This window comes from Meriones unguiculatus, chromosome 6 (genome assembly GCF_030254825.1).
Source record: "Meriones unguiculatus strain TT.TT164.6M chromosome 6, Bangor_MerUng_6.1, whole genome shotgun sequence".
Classification (NCBI taxonomy): Eukaryota; Metazoa; Chordata; class Mammalia; order Rodentia; family Muridae; genus Meriones; species Meriones unguiculatus.
The window spans coordinates 44,759,541-44,777,408 of record NC_083354.1 but is presented as its reverse complement, the minus strand read 5'-3'; the positions used below and the strand labels follow the sequence as shown (position 1 = coordinate 44,777,408).

The 17,868-nt window shown below is 52.5% G+C and overlaps 1 protein-coding gene across 2 annotated transcripts in view; it reads left to right on the top strand.

The window, feature by feature from the left end:
- Poc1a (POC1 centriolar protein A) overlaps nucleotides 1-11,562 on the top strand; it is a 70,932-nt gene extending 59,370 nt beyond the window's left edge. For both annotated transcript variants that reach the window (XM_021639892.2, XM_021639893.2), the window contains one exon: nucleotides 9,614-11,562. In XM_021639892.2, coding sequence (XP_021495567.1) covers nucleotides 9,614-9,712 — 99 coding nt within the window. In that variant the 3' untranslated portion in view covers nucleotides 9,713-11,562. The remainder of the gene's footprint in view (nucleotides 1-9,613) is intronic.
- The last annotated feature ends 6,306 nt before the right edge of the window (nucleotides 11,563-17,868 follow it).

Genomic DNA, 17,868 nt, shown 5'->3' with positions numbered 1-17,868 from the left:
TCCGCTCAACTCACTTTGATCTGAACCTGTACTGTGAGCCCAATCCCTCTGCACACCTGGGGGCTGGAGCAAGAAGAGAAAGTACAAGTGTTGGGCTTCGCCTGGCTTGATGATTGAGAACAGTTCTCTGCCTCTTTCTGATCTGGGCCTAGCTGGTGCCTCTAGAAAACTCAGGGCAGTGAAGCAGCTTTTCCCTCGTGGTCAGAGAAAGCTTCTGAAAACCCACCCTGATGGCATGTGCCCTTTTCTGTCCCTGCAGCTGTCCTGTTGGGCGGGAGCTGCAGTCAGCTTGCCAGGTTGCAGAAGTTTTGCAAGCCTCTTAGCTGCAGAACAGTCTCCCAGGCTTGGGGATGCAAAAGGTGACCAAGGTTCATGCCTCTATGTAGCTCTGTTGGACTCAGTGTAGAATCAGTGTAGCAGAACCACTGAACAGGCATGCCTGGCATCTTGCACCTTAGGTTCTGTCAGAGACCTGGCTTTCCAGCTGGGCCATACATGGCTGCAAAGAGAGGCACCTCAACCCAGGTCCGTGTTGGCGGGGCTGTGACTTGATCTCGTCTCTTGTGTGAGCAGCACTCCACAGGTCCCACGAGCATCTGACTGTACAAATGCTGGGGGTGGGCTCTTTTCTGGCTTCTCCTTTTAAGGGAAGGCTGCGCTTATTTGAGAAGGCTTACTATGAAGCCATGAGAAGGTAAATTAGTCAAAATTCCTTAATCCAGTGGCTAATCCAATGACAGAAAATAGTGTTGTGTGTACTTCTCTAAGAGAGCTAATCCTCAGTAGAGATGGGGACTGGGGCAGGCGAAAACATGAGGGAAATCCTATAGCCCTGAGATAATGTGAAACAGAGCCTGGACCCATGGGCTCTAGGAGCCAAAAGCTTGTGTTGCTTGCAGCAGACTGTGGGGGGGGGGGGGGAGCAGAAAGACTGTGAGGGATTTCTGTAGATTCTTGTTTTATGGGCCAGCTGTGTGTGATCCTGGGTACTTCAGCATTAGAGATGTCACTGGAAGGGGGGAGCTCCACTCCTTCCCTCCAGAGTTTGGGCCTTGAAGCTGTAAGTCGTCAAGTCAGGACTGAAGTAGCACAGAGGAACCCACAGATTCTTTGACTCCAGCTCTGACTTTGTCTTCCCCCATTTTCTGCTCTCCTAAAGCAGGGGTGGGGCTGGGGGGAGCTGAGGTGTGTTCTCCCAAGGCCAGCCAGTGGAGAGCCACACTTAGGGTGGGGTAGTGGCTCTCTGTCACCCGTCTCCCTCCCCTGTCGCCCCTTCAAGCTTGTCATAGGGACTGAGGTGAAGTAAGTGCTCTGCTGGCAGACTCACCACCAAGCTTGGGCTGCCCTTTGGTCGGGGAACTGTGTTCTCTACCCTGTCCCAGCCCTCAGGATGCAGCACTTGCCCATCACGTACTTTGTAAGTGCCACCAGTGTCTTGGAACAGGAAGACTTGGAACTTGTCCGTGAACAAGATCTATACAGAACTGCCCTTACGGTATGGACACAAGACAACTGACTAACAGGCTGCTTGAAGGCCAGTGTTGGCACCCTCAGAGCTGCGCAGCATGTCATTAGATGTGGACCATGACCAAAAGCCTGAGTGGTGGGAAGAACTGGACTCAAACCATCAGCCTGGTCCCTCCAGCCCCTAGTCACCTTGACATGTCACTGGCCGGGACACCATCAGCAAGGCAGGCCTTCCTGTGTGTACATGAGTGTGCACACATAGGGACATGCATCAGGATGGGGCTGGCGCTTGCTGGGGACAGGGCAGAGCTGACATGGCTGCATACCCAGCATCTCTCCTTTGATTTGCTAGCTCACAAGACCTCACAGCAGAGAGACTCTCCATGTATTGCATCTGTTTTAGATGTTGAGAATCTGAGTAGAGTCAAAACCATGCTGCAGGGAAATTAATTCCACATTTTCTATCTTTAAAAATGAACAAAGGAGTTAGATGTGTGTAGCACAGTCCGGCTCATGCTCTTGGACCCAATGGCCAACTCTACAGCATTCCCCCCAGATCTGCCACTTTTACTCACAGAAGTGTGCCAGGGTAACTGAACCCATTTTCTCTGACCTAGAGCAGGTAGCACCCCTTAGCTTCTAATAACCGAATCCTGTATTTGGTGGTGGGGGCATGGATTGGGGAACCCAAGACCCTCCAGAGAGACCTCCTGGGGGAGCCCAGAGCAGCCACAGTCCTGGAAATGATTAAAAGCAGCTTTCCACTGTAGGGGAGCTGTAAGAAGCCACAGACCTCCGTGCGCCCCAATGGCTCAGACCCTCTTGGGACTGGCCACAGGATACCCTTGTTGGGACTTGAGCGAACCCCTTCTATGTCCAGGGTATCCCCAGTATCCCAGAGCTCACCCAGGCAAGAGCTAGGGGCGTCATGTCACCCACCGTGCACCCCATTCCCAACCAACAGTACCTGTAAATATGGGCTGTTAAGTGGGTGTTGCAATAGCTCTCAGAGCTGTATTTTATATACAAGAAAACTGAAGCCCTGAGTCGAATAACTTAGCCAAATCCAGTCTGCAAGCTGGTCAAGTTCAAATTGGAACACAGACCATCAACGTCTGGAGCCTCTTCTTTTGTCACACATGCCAAAGCTCCTTGCTAAGAATCAGTGTGACATTTCCCAGGAGCTCACACCGCTGCTGCAGCCACAACATGCTGAAAGGAGAGGAAGGCAGGTCCCCGAGTGTGAGCTGGGGCCAGGAAGGCGAGAAAAAAATTGGACCTGGTCCTTAGGAAGCAGTAGTGACCTGCCACACAGGGCTACAAGTGCTGTGTGAGTGTCACACCAAGGAATCTGAAGTCTTGGGTAGAAAAGGAATGTGTCCGAAGCAGTGGGAAGGATGGGAATCAAGGGTGACCCAGGAAAGGGAGTCACCAGGAAGCCGAGATGGGGGCGTCGTGGGACAAAAAGGAACTAAACCCCAGAGGATGGCAAGGTAGCTCACTTCTTTCTTCCTGCTAACATGTCTCTTACCATCAGTGATGGCAGAGCAGTTCTGACAAAACTCAGCCCTTCCAGACTTGTGTTGGACCATAGCAACATCTAGATGCCTTCGGGAACCACAATCGCTTGTGCTGCGTGAGGTAGGGGCCTGGCAAGTGTGTGGCGATAAGAGCTGTTGATAACCTGAGTGAGTCAAAAGGACTCTGGGAGTGTTGTGTGATCCTTTAGGCTCCAACTGCCACGAGAGAGGCCTTCTGTGTAGGTGGTGGTGACAGTGCCCGTGGTTAAGTAGCTGCTAGAAAGTTTGTGACTGGACATTTGCATTCTTCTGCTTGTGGGACCAGGTGACTAGGTAGGTCTTCACTAGCATTCATTCAGCCCCCAGCAGTTGTGTAATGGTCCCAGCACCATATTGTCTTCCCTGATGGCACCTTAGTCAGCCCTGTGGTTAGTGACACAGCTACAGGAAATAGGAAGTAGAAGCTTCCTCCTTCCCTTCCCTTTCTGGCTGCTGGTGTTGGGACCCCTACTCTAACTTCCTTTTTTGTTTGTTTGCTTGCTTGCTTGCTTGTTGGTTTCTGGTTTTTGAGACAGGGTTTCTCTGTGTAGCCCTGGCCACCCTAGAACTTGCTCTGTAGAACTAGGCTGGCCTCGAAATCAGAGATCCACCTGTCTCTATCCCCGGTGCTGGGTGGTGCCCCTGACACAACTCACCTGGTGCGCCGCCACCACTGTCACCCCATCCCTTATTTCTATCGACTGTCTCTTCCTACCCAACCATGCTTGGCCTCTCCACTCATCCTGCACCAAAACCTGCCTGTCTGCCTGTCTGGTAACATTTTTCAGTCTTCTGCCAGAGATGGCACACTCCATCCCAGCTGCAGCCTGGGTCCCACCCAGAGCAGGTGAGTTGTGTCAGGGGCACCACCCAGTGGGTCGGATGTACACTATTCTCTGCTCTCTCGCCTTCCTCCCAAACACAAAGTGAAAAGTGGAATAATAGAAGACATGAACAAGAATTAAGAAGAAAGAGTTGTAGAAAGATGCAGGATAAGCCCACCTTGGGAAAACCTGGCCAGGGAGTGGGCGGTCAGTGGTGAGGAGACAGGAGACTGGACAGGAGGTGGCCATCAGGAGAGAGAAGGAACAAATAAAAGGCCCACAGCTCAGGTAGAGAGCATATACTTGACGCTTTTCACTCTTTTGCCTTTTTTAAGGGGAGAAGTCTAGTCTCAGGGTTCTGGGCTTCCTCAACCCTCCCTAAAATGCCCAGAGAACTCTTCTCTGGGACTGTGCAGAGCCCATAGGCACAGTATGACCACCAATGAGGCCCTGTAACCTTGCCCTAGCTTCCCTTGGTACTCTCACATGCCTGAATCCTAGTCACACCAGTCAAAGAAGCCAAGAGTCCCCCCCTCAGCCTTGGGCCAACAGAGATACCAAGCCCAGGCTCTGTGCCATGCAGACGGTCTGGACAGGGTGGGCTGTTGGCCATGCTGACGACAAGACAGGAGCTGGATTCAGCTGTCTGGGGTCCCAGAGCTTCCTTGGGATCTCAGCAGGCCTTCCACAGATGCCTCATTACTATGCTAGTACAGAAAAGCATCTATCAAAACGACCCTGGTGTTATGTTCCTCTGCCACAGGGAGTGGGGGCCCGGGTGCCAGACATCTCAGGCTTGGCATTTTGGTGCAGCTTCTTTGAGAATCACCATAGCTCTTAGGTGACTAAAAATAAAGGCTGTCACTTTAAAGTTAGTTCCTTTTAGGCTGTTTAGAAGGCCCTTCAGGGTGTTACATAAAATGTCTTACTCGCCTGAAACTGTGAGTGAGAGAAGGCGCACTTGCCCTGCGAATGTTGCCCTAACGGGAGACAGATCACTGTCTCCCCTCCCCTTGCAGGAAAATCAGGATGGAAATAGAATACCATTGTTGAGCCTATCCTAGGAGGATTTTCCTCCAGAAGCCCAGGCTGAGTCACACTGGAAGCCCCACCCCACCCTGGTCCCAGCTTCTAAATCCTCATCTGCTGCCCAGAGCCAAGGGTTGGCCCCATCTCTTCTCACTAAGCCTTGGTTTTCACCCCCAGCACCTTACTACTTCCCTCCCATCAGTTCACCCAGATTGGGCAGTCCCTCCCTGGCCATCTTCCACAGGGCTCAATAGCCTCCTGGCAGGGCCCTTGGTCCTTTAGACTGGATTCCCCTTTCCTACATCAGGGGCTTACAGATGCACTGCCATCCCCTCCGTTTCTGCCCACCCCAGCTGTCCCAGCAGGGAGGACTGACTCGGACACACCATGCTGCTCACTGTGCCTCCTCTTAGGCCACTACAAGGCCCACTGGGCTCCTCGGTCCTCTCCAAGGAACCTCACACTCCCTGTCTCCCCTCTAACAGGTTAGTCTCTCCTCACTAACCTGAGTCTTGGCTCACCCTTCAGAGGGCTCTCTAATTCTGTCTACTTTCCTCCAGGGCTTTCCTTTATCCAGTCTGAGCCACCCCCTCCCCTCACATTCTTGATTCCACCTTACCTTCCCACAGCTATGAAGCCCCTTCCAGACTATTCCCAGGCAGCAGCCAGATCATCTCACACCCTCTTCTGCTCCTCTGAGAGTGAAGGTAGAACCACATCAGCAGGCTGTGGGGCCTGAGGCCCTCTCCTTCATCTACAGTGTGAGCTCCTGTGGTTGTCTCTTTTGTCTGGTGAGCTCCTCCCCAGCCCCTGCTCATGCCTCACTTCCCCAGCATAACTTGAGGGCAGGCAGGCCAGCACAGCCCCTGGCTATTGGAAAGCTTGCCATTTGCCTCCTTGAACCGTGGGCACCTGTATGCCAACTGACTCCTGGACAAGATAACATTAGCTCTTCTTTCTTTTTTTTTTTCTCCCCCCCCTTCTCTTTCTTCTTTTAAAGTGTATCTGTATGATGCACACACATTTAAACACATGCACACACATTCAAACGTGTGCATACTGCATCGTGCATGTAAAGGTCAGAGGACAGACAACTCTGGAGATTCAGTTCTTTCCTTCAGTCATAGATTCTGAGGATCAAACTCAGAATGGCAGTCTTTTGTGGCTTACCTGGGGAGCCATCCCCCCAGCCCACATTTTTTTCTTGCTTTTATGGCTTCTAGGCCTGGGGTTGGGGGAGGGGATGCCTAGAGTCTGGAAAGTGCTTCTCAGTGCTACCAGGTATGTGACAAGGCTGCTGGGCGTCCCCTAGCAAACTGGAGTTAGGATCTCTGAAAGGCCTCAGCCAGAACAAACAGCGGCCAAGGGTTAGCCTTCTCTTTGGCTGCTGGTGTGTAGACATTGGGACTAGAAATTGTTGTGACAGGTGCTCTCCCCCTCAGGCACCTGTGACGTGATCTGACATACTTCCATCTGAGGGACTATTCTGGGGTTTTGCTCTCCTGGTCAGAGCAAATTGAGAGACAGCATGGATCACTGGAGGGGCTGGAAGGCCAGTTCTCATCCGCTTTTGTATAAAAAGGAGTCAAAGCTGGTGGACTGTGGAGTATTGGGCCTCCAGTACTGCAGGTATCCTTTTAATGTCCCCTCATACTCTGAGAGTAAGATATGGCCTTAGGTCTCAGTCCAGCCAGATCAGACCCTCTGTGACAGGAGGCTCGCCAGGGTAGGACCCAGGGGATTGAAATGAGGTGAGCAGCTAGCTGCCCATGTGACCAGCCTCCCCTGCACAGGCATTAAGAGGGAACAGTAACTTCTCTTGTCCTCCGGACACTGAGACACTACATGAATACTGGCTCCTCCAAATGCCCGACGCTGTGTGTAGGCTCGTGCTCACCAAAGGGGAAAGTCACACTACGCAAAGGCCACATGAAGTGGCCTAAGGTTCGTCCTTACCAAGGAAGCCCCAGATGTCCTCCATGCCACCCAGATGTTCTTTCCTTCCTCCTCTAGGTCCTGGCAAAGTGGCAACCTATCCTGACCAATGCAGACCCCTTCCAAGGGCTTGCTTAGCTACATCACCAGGCTGAGTGTGTGTAATCTGCTACTCAGATGCCTGAGTAGCATCCTAGGGGCCTTTCCGTTGCTGGGAAACCCTCTCCTTTGGAAGAAAAGCTGGGTTGGGAGAGTACAATTATCTAGCATGCACAAAGCCCTAGATTTGATCCCCAACACCAAACTGGGCATTAATCAGGCATGGTGGCTCATGTATGCCTGTGATCCTCGCACTAGGAGAAAAAAAAAGCAGAAAAAAACATCAAGGCCGTCCTCAGTTCAAGGTCAGCCTAGGCTACAGGAGACCCTGTCCCAAAACAAAAGAAAGAGAAGAAAAATCTAGAATGTTTCTGGGAGGGTTATTCAATCCACATTAATGTGAGTTACGGTCTCACCCTAAGATACTGCAGCAGAAGTTAGCAACATGGTTCCCTGGGTCCAGCTCTATCATGGAGATCATTGTTCTCTGTAAAAATGAACTTGTGTGTTTCTTTAGAGTAGGGTCATGGAAGGGGAAAAAATGAAGCAGAGGATACCAGACAGCATTCTAATGTACAGATATCTAAACAGCCTCTCCTGCCCAAGCCCATGCTTAAGGCGCAAAACAAGTTAAGCTCAAATGTATATTGGAACAGCCTGGTAGTTATCCCTGGTGGCGACTGCCACCTGACCCTTTGGCAGAATAGACTCAGGGGCAGAATGGACCAGGAAGTGTAGTCCAGATGCAAAGATGGCAGGGAGTGAAGCTAGAGAGTAGTAGTTGGGGGAGATGCAGGTACAAGGGGCACACATGAGGTGCCCTTTCTGGGCATGGTGTGCATGTCTCTCATCCCAGCACTGGAAAGGTTGAGGCAGGATTGCCAACAGTTTAAGGTTAGTCTGGAGTACGTACATCAAGACTACAAAGAGTACCCCTTCAGACCTGCAAACAAAAGTGTCTCCAGTGACCTCCATTAGTGAGTTGTTAAACAGAGGATGCTTTTTAATTCAATTTAATCTAATATAGACATATTTAATGACCACATTCCTGCTGGGCTGAGGTACAGCCTCCCCACCATGGAACCAAGTGGAGGCCCCCAGTGTAAATTGGGTTCCTGCTAAAAGTGTAAAGGGGGGAAGTAGGCAGAAAAGGAAATGCCACCAGCCAGGCTCCCCCACTGTGGCCTTGAGTCCCGACTGTCTGTCAGAAAGGGGCTGGAAGAAGAGTGAGTTTGGCAGTGCGACTTTCCCAGCAGCCAACGGAAACTTCCAGGAATGCTGCTCCAGGCCAGCCGGGGGCTGTTTCCACTGCCACTTTTACGAGACGCAGAACCGCTCTTCATTCCTTGGCTGGCCAACCTGGGGACATGATGAGTTCTTTGAGCTTAGCTCTGCCTCTGGGGGTCCAGTTAATGTTCCACAGGCAGGGATTTTTTATTTTTATTTTTTTTTTGGAGGTTCTATCCTAAGACCTAGGATAAAGAGTCCTCCTATCCTTGGCCAGCTCATTCAGAAGGGGCCAGCCATCAGACGGAGCAGTCTGTGAGAGCTGACATCCACTCAGGATGCTATGAGAATTTATAGCTCATTGAAGGGGAAGCGCTTTCCCACAATGTCCCAAAATATTTTATTAAGTGTATGAAAGCTTCCTTTCTGCTGGATCAGGCTCGAGCCTTCATGGAGCCTCAGGAAATGAGACAATATCTCTTTTTTGGTTTTTTGAGACAGGATTTTTCTGTGTAGCCTTAACTGTTTTGGACTCACTTTGTAGACCAGGCTGGCCTTGAACGCACAGAGATATGACAGCCTCTACCTCCCTGAGTGCTGGGATTAAAACTGCACCACCGCTCCGGCTGGGACAATATCTCTTGAGAGCCATCTCTATTAAAATTACCTGACCTTCCCAGTGCCAGTGGGAACCAAGCCTGCTGTGCTCCAAGTGGCTTTGCCTACAGTGACCTTATCCTCAGTGGCTGATGTGGCCTTTGTGTATGCAGTGGGCATTCAGCAACCCTCAGTGGTGGAAATGAAGTGACCAGCAGAGTCAGCCTAGCAAGTGTTAGGGTAGGCGTGACTGGCGGGACAGCCAGGGATGGGTAGTTCCTCTGCAAAGTGTGCAGGTGCCCGCTACTGACACTGCCCCAAGCCAGGAGAAGCAGACAGGTTTTCACAACCTTTGTGGAGCCCTGTCTGCAAGACTGTCTTGGTCCGTGAAGTACACGTACCCTCAGGTGACCAGCAGTGTAGACAGCCTTTGTGCTGGGTGTGAGGAAATAAATGGTTCCATGTGGTATTGTCACTTGCCAGTGATGACCCTCATGCTCACCCCCAGGTGGCACTGTCTCACCCTGTCCTCACAGGATTCAGTCTGGGTTTGGGCTGGGGGAAGGGGGCCCTCACTTCCCGGCGTTACCCCCTGCCAGCCTCGGAAAGAGTGCCCTCAGCACAGAGGGAAGGGCAGCGCCATGGGCAGGAGTACCAGACTAGGGTTCAAAATTCCGTGGTTGTGTTGGGGGAATGACTGAGGGCTGTGAGACCTGCCAGCTGCCTTGGTACAGAGGGCATGAAAGGCCAGGCAGAGCCCGTCGGTGGGAAGTGAGGCACCCAGCCTTTGGGGTAGCAGGCTGAAGCAGCTTCTAATGATGGTGAGGGCAGCAAGGTGGGCCCTCCATCCTGAGCCTGACGCCTTTTATTTTGCAGACAGTGTCCATTCTAGAACAGCGGCTGACCCTGACAGAAGACAAGCTGAAGAAATGCCTGGAGAACCAGCAGCTAATCATGCAGAGAACACCACCGTGATCGAGGGAGCAAGGATCAGGAGCTCAGTTGATTAGGGGGATAGCAGGCCAGGGATTTGTACGGGGACTTGAGTAAATAAATAAAGGGATTCCGCCCTGAGGGAGCCACATGTGTACCCAGTCTGGGGTTAGGTGCTCCCCCTCCCCCAAGTGCTGTTTGTTCCTGGAGCCTCTCCATCTGACGATGGGAAGCTCTCAGGGGCAGAGCCACACAGAAAGGAGACTTGAGACCCAGCAGGCAAGGCCACGCTCAGTTTGACAAAAAGGAGCCGTTCGAACTGCGTTTCCTCAGGATCCTGGGATGGTGCTGCTCTCTCAAGAACCTTGCCAGGTTTTCATTCACCTCACCTTCAGCCCCCTGACTGGCTTCTAAGTTGGCTGCTCATTGCCTGGATGAGCCAAGATTTTTTTTTCTCCATCTGAATCCCCCCAAGAACCCTCAGGGGGCCGTCTGAGTCAAAAGGAACAAGCTGGGTAGAATGGGTACAGTCTTTGCAATGGCTTAAATCTCTGTCACCACGTATATTTACCAGGGCTTGGCTTCTTCCTCCCCACATGCATGAGAGCAAAGGAATCTGAAAATTAAAACTAATTTGACTGATCTTGTGCAGGAATGGCTTGTTCTGGGTTAGACCTAATCAGTCCTCCTATCCCAAGGTCCATGACAGGAGAATCACAGCAGCAGTGGGGGGTAGGGAAGGCTCCGAGAACAAGGGACACCCTTGTTTGCAGCTGTGTAGGGGTACTGGAGTACAAGGGTAGCAAAAGCCCCTGTGTACTACCCACATCCCCCTAACTGGCTTCCCTAGGGATGTGGAAGCCCCAGGCACCACGTTTGCGTTCATTTATTCACAGGGGTTTCCAGGGCCCTTCCTCCACATCTGGACTGCAAAAGCCAGAGTAAATGCTTTCTATGTCGGAGTTGTTTGTGCCTTCATCCTTGAGCATCTTGGGGTAACTTAGCCAACCAGAGAGGTCCCTAATCCCCTAACGTACTGCCCTGCCCTGGGGTGGCTTGAAGTGCTAGAACCTCCCGAAATAGTCCAGCCCTTGCAGCTTCCAGGAGAAACAGAGCCGAATGTCTGAGTTCAGACCGGTGAGGGGGCCAACCTATGTTGATTGCTGATAAACCGCAAGAGTGGGAGCTTACTCCTCCGACTTGCACTAGGTGAGGAAAGCTGAATTCCAGGGTCAGACTTTGGTCCTGCCCCCCAACCTCCTGCTGTACCTCTCAATATTTTGGTCTAACCTATCCAAGGCTCTGATTGTGACTGAATTTTGAAGTAATGACCCCTGTTCCTTCAGGTGCTGCCCAGTGCAAATAGTGGCTCAAGGGAACCTGTTGCTCTGTCCAGTCCCACTAGATGGCAGAGCCAGTTGGGAGGGACAGAAGGTAGGGAAGAGCTGAGGCTCTCCGGACGCCCTAGGAAACTGCAGAATGGGAAGCCTGGTGGCTGCTCTGGCAGGAAAGCTGCTCAGCTGCCTCGGGACATAGTAAGCACCCACCCCATGAGCCTTAGCTGGCAGCCAACTCAAAGGGGCCGGACTTGTCATCCCCTCCCATGCTGATTCTGCTGCCCAGCATGGGCTCTCTTGGAGGAGGCAGGCCCAGTGTAGACAGGCCCACATAGGAGCATGAGCCTTTAATTCCAGCACTCAGTAGGTAGAGGCAGGCAGGCCTCACAGTGAGACCATGTCTCATAAAAGCAGGGGAGGGGAGGGGTAGGAGCACAGCATCAGCTCTCATCCCGCTCTGCTTCCTGGCTGTGAGTTCACAGAAACCAGCAGCTCATGCTGCCTTGACTTCCCTGCCATGATGAACTGTAAACCAAATAAACCTTTCTTCCTGAAGTTGCTTTTGCCAAGTATTTTGTCAAAACAATGGAGAGAGTAAGAGAGCAGCTCTCCTGAGGTGTTTCTACAGCACACACACACACACACACACACACACACACACGGCCCTTAGTAGCTGCCAGTGACCTTGGGATTGGGGAAAGTACAGTTCTCAGTAGGCGTGCATTCTACCCCTGGGCTTCCCAGCCAACACACGTCTCTTGGAATGAGTGGTGATCTTTACTTCCATGCCCAGGGCAGACTTAGGAAAGGTCAGAGCTCATTTAGGGCCAAGATCTTCCCAAAAGGATTCTTTTTGCTACCATGAGACCCAACTCAGAATCTGCCTTGTTGGAGAAGAGGTTCTGCAGTGTCCTTACTCCTGGCATTGGCTAGCTACATGGCCATCTCCTACCCCTGTGAAGAAATTCTAGGCTCCTTGAACTGGACAACTATGAAGCATGGAAGAAGGTCCAACACAGGGTCCTGGGTGGACTTCGGGTGGTTTGAAAGGTTGGAGGACCTTTCTTGTCATATTTATGCTCTTCCCCCATCGATGCTATCTACTCTTCCTGACCACACCCCACTCCCTCTTGTCGCCAAGCACAAAAGCAGCCCTTTTGAAAGTTCAGTCAGTGCCTCAAATACTGGATCTGAGTAACTGAGCTCCCAGAAAGGCAAACTAGCTCTACACACACACACACCCACACACCTGCATGTCCATCCTTATCCCTGCCTCTCCCCCTAAGAAGCATCTAAGTTGCCATGGAGAGCTTCTCCAGTTTCCAGAGCTTGGACCTGCACTTGTCAGAGAAGCAATGGTGGCCGCCTGGTGGGCCTAGAGCACCATGCCAGGAAAACCCTAAGAAGAAGTTGCCAAGTGTGCTCACAGCCCACATCCTAGTTTGCTTCCTCTACTGTGATAAGACATTCTGACCCAAAGTAACTTGGGGAGGAAAGGGCTGACTTGGCCTACACATCCGGACCACAGTCCATCCCTGAGGGAAGACAGCAGGAACTCAAGCAGGAAGCTGGAAGCAGAAACTGAAGCAGAGGCCTTGGAGAAACACTGCTTGCTCTCAATCAGCTTTTTTTATACAACCCAGGAGTGCTAGCTGAGGGGTGGAACCAAAGGGGTTTAAGGCCTTCCCACATCCGTCATTAAAATTCCCATATCAAAAAAAAAAAAAAAAAAAAAAAAAAAAAGCAGACTTGCCTACAGGCCAGGATGACTAAAGTATTTTCTCAATTGAGGTGCTTTCCTTCTTCCCAAATGACCGTAGCTTGTCCAGTTGACCAAAACACCAGCACTCATGGCAAGCCCACCTGTCCCTCATCTTTAAGTATCACTCCCCCACCAGGGGCATCTTAAAGGGCCCCCAAAGGCCTGTGGCTGTTTCCACAGGGTCTGCCTCTCCCATTTTCCTGTCTTCTGTCCCGGGATCTCTGTCCTCTGACAGCTTTGCCATAGCTCATCATTCCTTCCTGGTGGTGGGCATCTGGGCAGGGGCAGAGCAGCGCAGTGAGATGATGTTCCTCGTCTACTGCCCAGGTCCTGGCTCTGTGGTCTTGAAAAGTCCCCTCATACTTTCTGGCCCCTGTGAAATCCTCAGAATGCGGACACTTTACCCCATTGCCAGTTCTCTTCCTTGGCTCTTCATGTCAGCGGCAACAGGGGACTCAGTCCCAGGGTTTCCCTGGCTCAGATTCTAAGTGGCCTTCATTTCCTAGTCCAAGAGCTCCGGGGCAAGAAGAAAGTTGGGAGTGTGAGGATTTAGGAACTCCAAAGCCGCCAAGCGGCCACCTCTTATGCCACCGCGAGGGCTAGCACAGGCTTTGGGGTGGATGTTTGTGATTACCCAGAATCCCGGAAACCCAGCCCGCCAAGCAAGCCAGCATGTGGTGAGTCACCCTGCCATCCCAGCTCCCCATCATTAACCTCATCTTCCTAATGATTTGCTCAAGGTAGGCCCTTGATGGCTCCAGCCTAAACTGGTGCATGCCCATTTGAGGGGGCCCAGGAGCACAGGGGTACTTCCTCACCAAGCAGCCCCACTTCTCTCCATCCCGCCCCACCCTGGGCTGCTGAAGAGAGAATCATGTTTGCTAAGGGAGCAGCAGCCGGCTGGTGGGACATAGTTCCACTTCCTGTGAACATTTGCATCCAGGTAGAGCACTGGGAGCACCCTGGGCTCACTTCCACCACACTGACAAAGAGTCCCTCTAGAAGCTTCACCCTGTTTTTTGGCCCAGGATGTGGGGCATTCATAACTATGCTCTGGATGGGTCTTGAGCCAGCCCAGAGTGCGGCCTAGCTGCTGGGAAAGCATGGGGAGCCAGGCCCTCCTGCACGAGGAAGCCCTCTCCAGAGAACCTATTTATAGAGTAGGGGTAGGTGTCTCCACTTAGGTGAGGCCACCAACAGGGTGGCCTGGAGTCAGTTGAGGAAGAAACCCCTACCTCTTCTCCCTAGGCCACCCCTCCCACTCCTACTGCCTGGAGATGTCTCTTCACTGTGGGAGGAAGGGAGGAAGCTGGTTTTCCTACCACTTCCTGTTCTCAGCCTCCACTTCTCTCTTTCAGACACAGCGTGTGTTCCTGGAAAGGGTACTTTAGTCTGTTTGGTGTGTCCCCGGTGGCAGAGGCTGAGCTTACAGCCTCCACACACACCAACACCCTGTCCATCTCCACCTTCCTGATGGATATCGGCACTCAGTGACTTAGACTTCCTTCACCTCCCAGGGCCTGTGTGTCCCCTTGATTTCAGGGCCAGCCCTAGCTGATGCCACCCTTGCTTCTGGATGCCCAGCTCCCTTGCCTCTCACAGCCCTCTGCCTTCCACCAGGCTTGGCTTGGCCTGGCCTGGGGCCTTTCTGGGATTTGGCAGATCCCTCTAGAACAATCCTGCTGCTCAAGAAATGGCTGCAGTAACCCGGCCCCCACCTACACTGAGTCCCTCAGACTCTCTGACCCCAGCCAAGGATGCACCCTCATGCTAGGGGCTGGGATGGGATTCTGTGCTCCGGGCCCACACATGCTTGCTTCCCCCCAGCCCTGCTCAGTGCCCAGAATCTTGTTCCCATGACAGCTGCTGCAGAATTTGTCCCTTGGAAGCTTCTAAAACCTGGAGCTGAAAAGCAGCGTAATAAGCTCTCCTGCCCCTCTAGGCAACAGCTCACGTGTGCCTGCACCTATGCCTTGCTCTCTGAAAAAAAGCAGGTACTTTCTGTCCCAGAAACTTGGCTGCCATGGACTCTGGCAGGAGCTGGGAGACTGACCTCTGTTCTGGGGCTGCCCCTGGAATGTGTGTTGTGACCATCTCAAGCTATGTGTAGTTGAGATGCACCTAGAATAAGGCCAGTTATGAGCTCCCACAAGGATGCTCACAGCCCTTTGAGAGGTGTCTAGTCTGCTGCTGAGAACCAGTGCCTCTGATGGGAAGGAGCTGCAGTTCCACAGACCCCTCTGGTGGGAGTGGAAGCCTCAGGCAGGAATGCCAGGTGAGAACCACCAACCTCCCCAAGAGCACGCCCCTCTTCCCCTCCTGCAGCTCAGCAGCAAGCTCAGCAAGTAGCCAAAGCCTTACAACCTGGTCTTACAACCGCCCCTGGCGACACGGCACTCAAGCTGCCAAAGGGTCAAGCCGAAAGCGAGTAAATGATAGAAAGCTGGTAAGACAGCTCATGCCGCTCCTGCTCAGCCTCCTCCAAAGCCAGGCCAAGCGGGCCCCTTGCTCCCATCCCCCATGGTCCCAGGGCCCCTGCACCCACTTTCCTGCAGCCAGGAATGCAGGACTCTGCCTCTGAGCCTCCATACTGATAGCAGAGTGACAGCGGGAGGAGCCTTGTGAGCTGCTGAGACAGTTCACACACACTTTGTCTGCAGTGGAATGAGATCCTTGGCCCGCGGAGTAGGTTGGAACCCAAACGTTGGGCCTGTATCAGCGGTGCCCCCGACGCTAGCCAGCCAGTTCTGGGGCTTGGCCAGTGTTCCTGGGAGGGGTTCCACGGTGCTCTGTGCTGCCTTCAAACTCCACTGCCCACGTGCCGCACGTCTTTTACTGGATTCCACCATCTACCACATAGCAGCATGGCCTTTTCCCAGTGGGACTTCCAACCACCAGGCCAGTCCAGGTGCCTCATGCCAGGCCTTCCCAGGCACTAGTGGAGAATGCCAAGGTGGGGTTCAGGCTGGCGATTAACTCCTCAAACCACCAGGCCTGGCAAAAGGGCAGGACTTGATAGAACATCTCTGTCGCTAGTCTCTGGAATTGAGGAGGCTTTTGTCCCTGTCCTCTCCTGCCCTTCAGGTTCTGTACCCCCAATCCCTGTGGTCCAGGCCCCTAGACAAGCAGAGCCAGGATTTAGACTTTTTCTGTCTGAGAGAAAAGCCTCCCAGGACCCTCTTGCACCGCCCCCATCCGACCACTGGCCTGGGGCCTCCTGTGGGGGCCTGGGAGCCTGTCTGCCAATCTGGGGTGCGGTAGAGCTTGTGGGGACTGAGCCTGCCTTGGCTTCTCCCATAGCCACATGTTTCCAATCCCTTTCCGGGCCCCTGTCCCCCTCCCCAGCCCCTTCCCATTTCCTCTCTCAGCCATCCGCTTCATGTGGAACTCATTAAGAGACCCTGAGGGCTCGTAACCCAACTCTGGCCTGGGCTTGGGGAGGGTGCTCTGTTCACCGCCTGCATGTGGAGATGTAGCCTCCCCGTGTTCAGCCCCCATCATCCCTCATCCCTGTCTGGCCCTGAGCAGCTCTGAGCTGAGTCCACAAAGAACTGGCTATGACCAAGAGTCAGCCATGCTGATGAAGGAACTATAGCCATCTTGACTCTTCCTGTTCTCTCCCTGGAAGTACCCCAGCCTCCTCAGTAGCTGTACCTCCTCAGTAGCTGGACTCTGATCCCAATGGACAACTGGACCAGTGTAAAACACAAAGCCCAAGGTCCCTGGGGGCAGACTTTAAGGGTTCTGAGCCACTGGCTTGATGACCTTCAGCGTCTCATCTGAAAACTGGGAAAGTCCAATCAGTGCTGTGTAGAACAGCCACCAAGCTAGGGGTTGGAGAAATGGCTCAGAGGTTAAGAGCACTGGCAGTGCTTTCAAAGGTCCTGAGTTCAATTCCCAGAAACCACAAGGTGGCTCACAACCATCTGTACTGTGATCTGGTGCCCTTTTTCTGGCCTACAGGCACACCTGCAGGCAGAAGACTGTATACTGTAAATAATAAATAAATAAATCTTAAAAAAAAAAAAGAAGAAGAAGAATAGTCATCAAGCAACAAAGCAACATTAGGTCACATTCTCCTGAAAGCCCCATTCCATGGAGGTCATGCAAAAAAACAAAACAAACAAACAAAAAAAACAAGAAAAGAAAGGAAATCTGGAGAAAATCTGGTACTGATCACTGTGATCACCAGTTTGGGAAATCTGGTGCTGATCACTCTGATCACCAGTTTGGGAAATGCCAAGATGAGTATGTAAAGCTGGCACCCTCCCTGCAGGACTCGTCAGAGCCTCCAGTGCATTCCTGTACAGTGGAGTGGTTTCCGGATGTGTGATCACATGACCCTTTGTATAGAGGTACAGCTAGTTGGGCAAGAGGTCCGAGAGTTCTGTGGAATCCATTCTGGAAAATACTATAGGTAAGACAGTGAGAGGCCCCTAATAAGAAAGGCGCCTGTGTTGCCAGCCATGAGCGGCACATGCCTTTAATCCCAGCACTCAGGGAGGCAGAGGCAGGTGAATCACTGTGAGTTCAAGGCCGGTGTGGTCTACAATAGAGTCACACAGAGAAAGCCTGTCAAAAAAAAAAAAAAAAAAGAAAGAAAAAGAAAGTAAGTAAGGTTCCTGTGGACCTTACTTTGATAATTACTGTGGACCAGTAATCATCTTCAGCTCTTAGGAAAGGGGAACATTGAATGGTGATGACAGCTAAGAAAGGAGCAGGCCCCCATGTGGCAGGGGACTACTACGGCCAAGGCAGGAGGCTGAAGGATGCTTGAGTCAGGCCAGGGCCCTGGTGACTCTCCACCTGATCTTCCTCCATTGTGGGAGAGCAGGCAAGTGGGTGGGACAGCATGGGTGCTGAGGCCCAGGCCGGCAGGCAGGGCCTTTCCCATGCAATGAGACCTGCATGGGCAGGCCCAGGGTGTTGGGAGTGTCCGCACTGCCACCCCATGGCAACATCAGCCTGGGGATGGGGCAGCCACTGGCTCAACCTTCAAAAGAGTCCCTTTGTCTCTGCTTCCCACCCCATTGGGGCCAGCCTCTACCCAGAGCCCACTCTACCTACGTGTTGGCACAGGTGCTCCATACTCTCCTGGA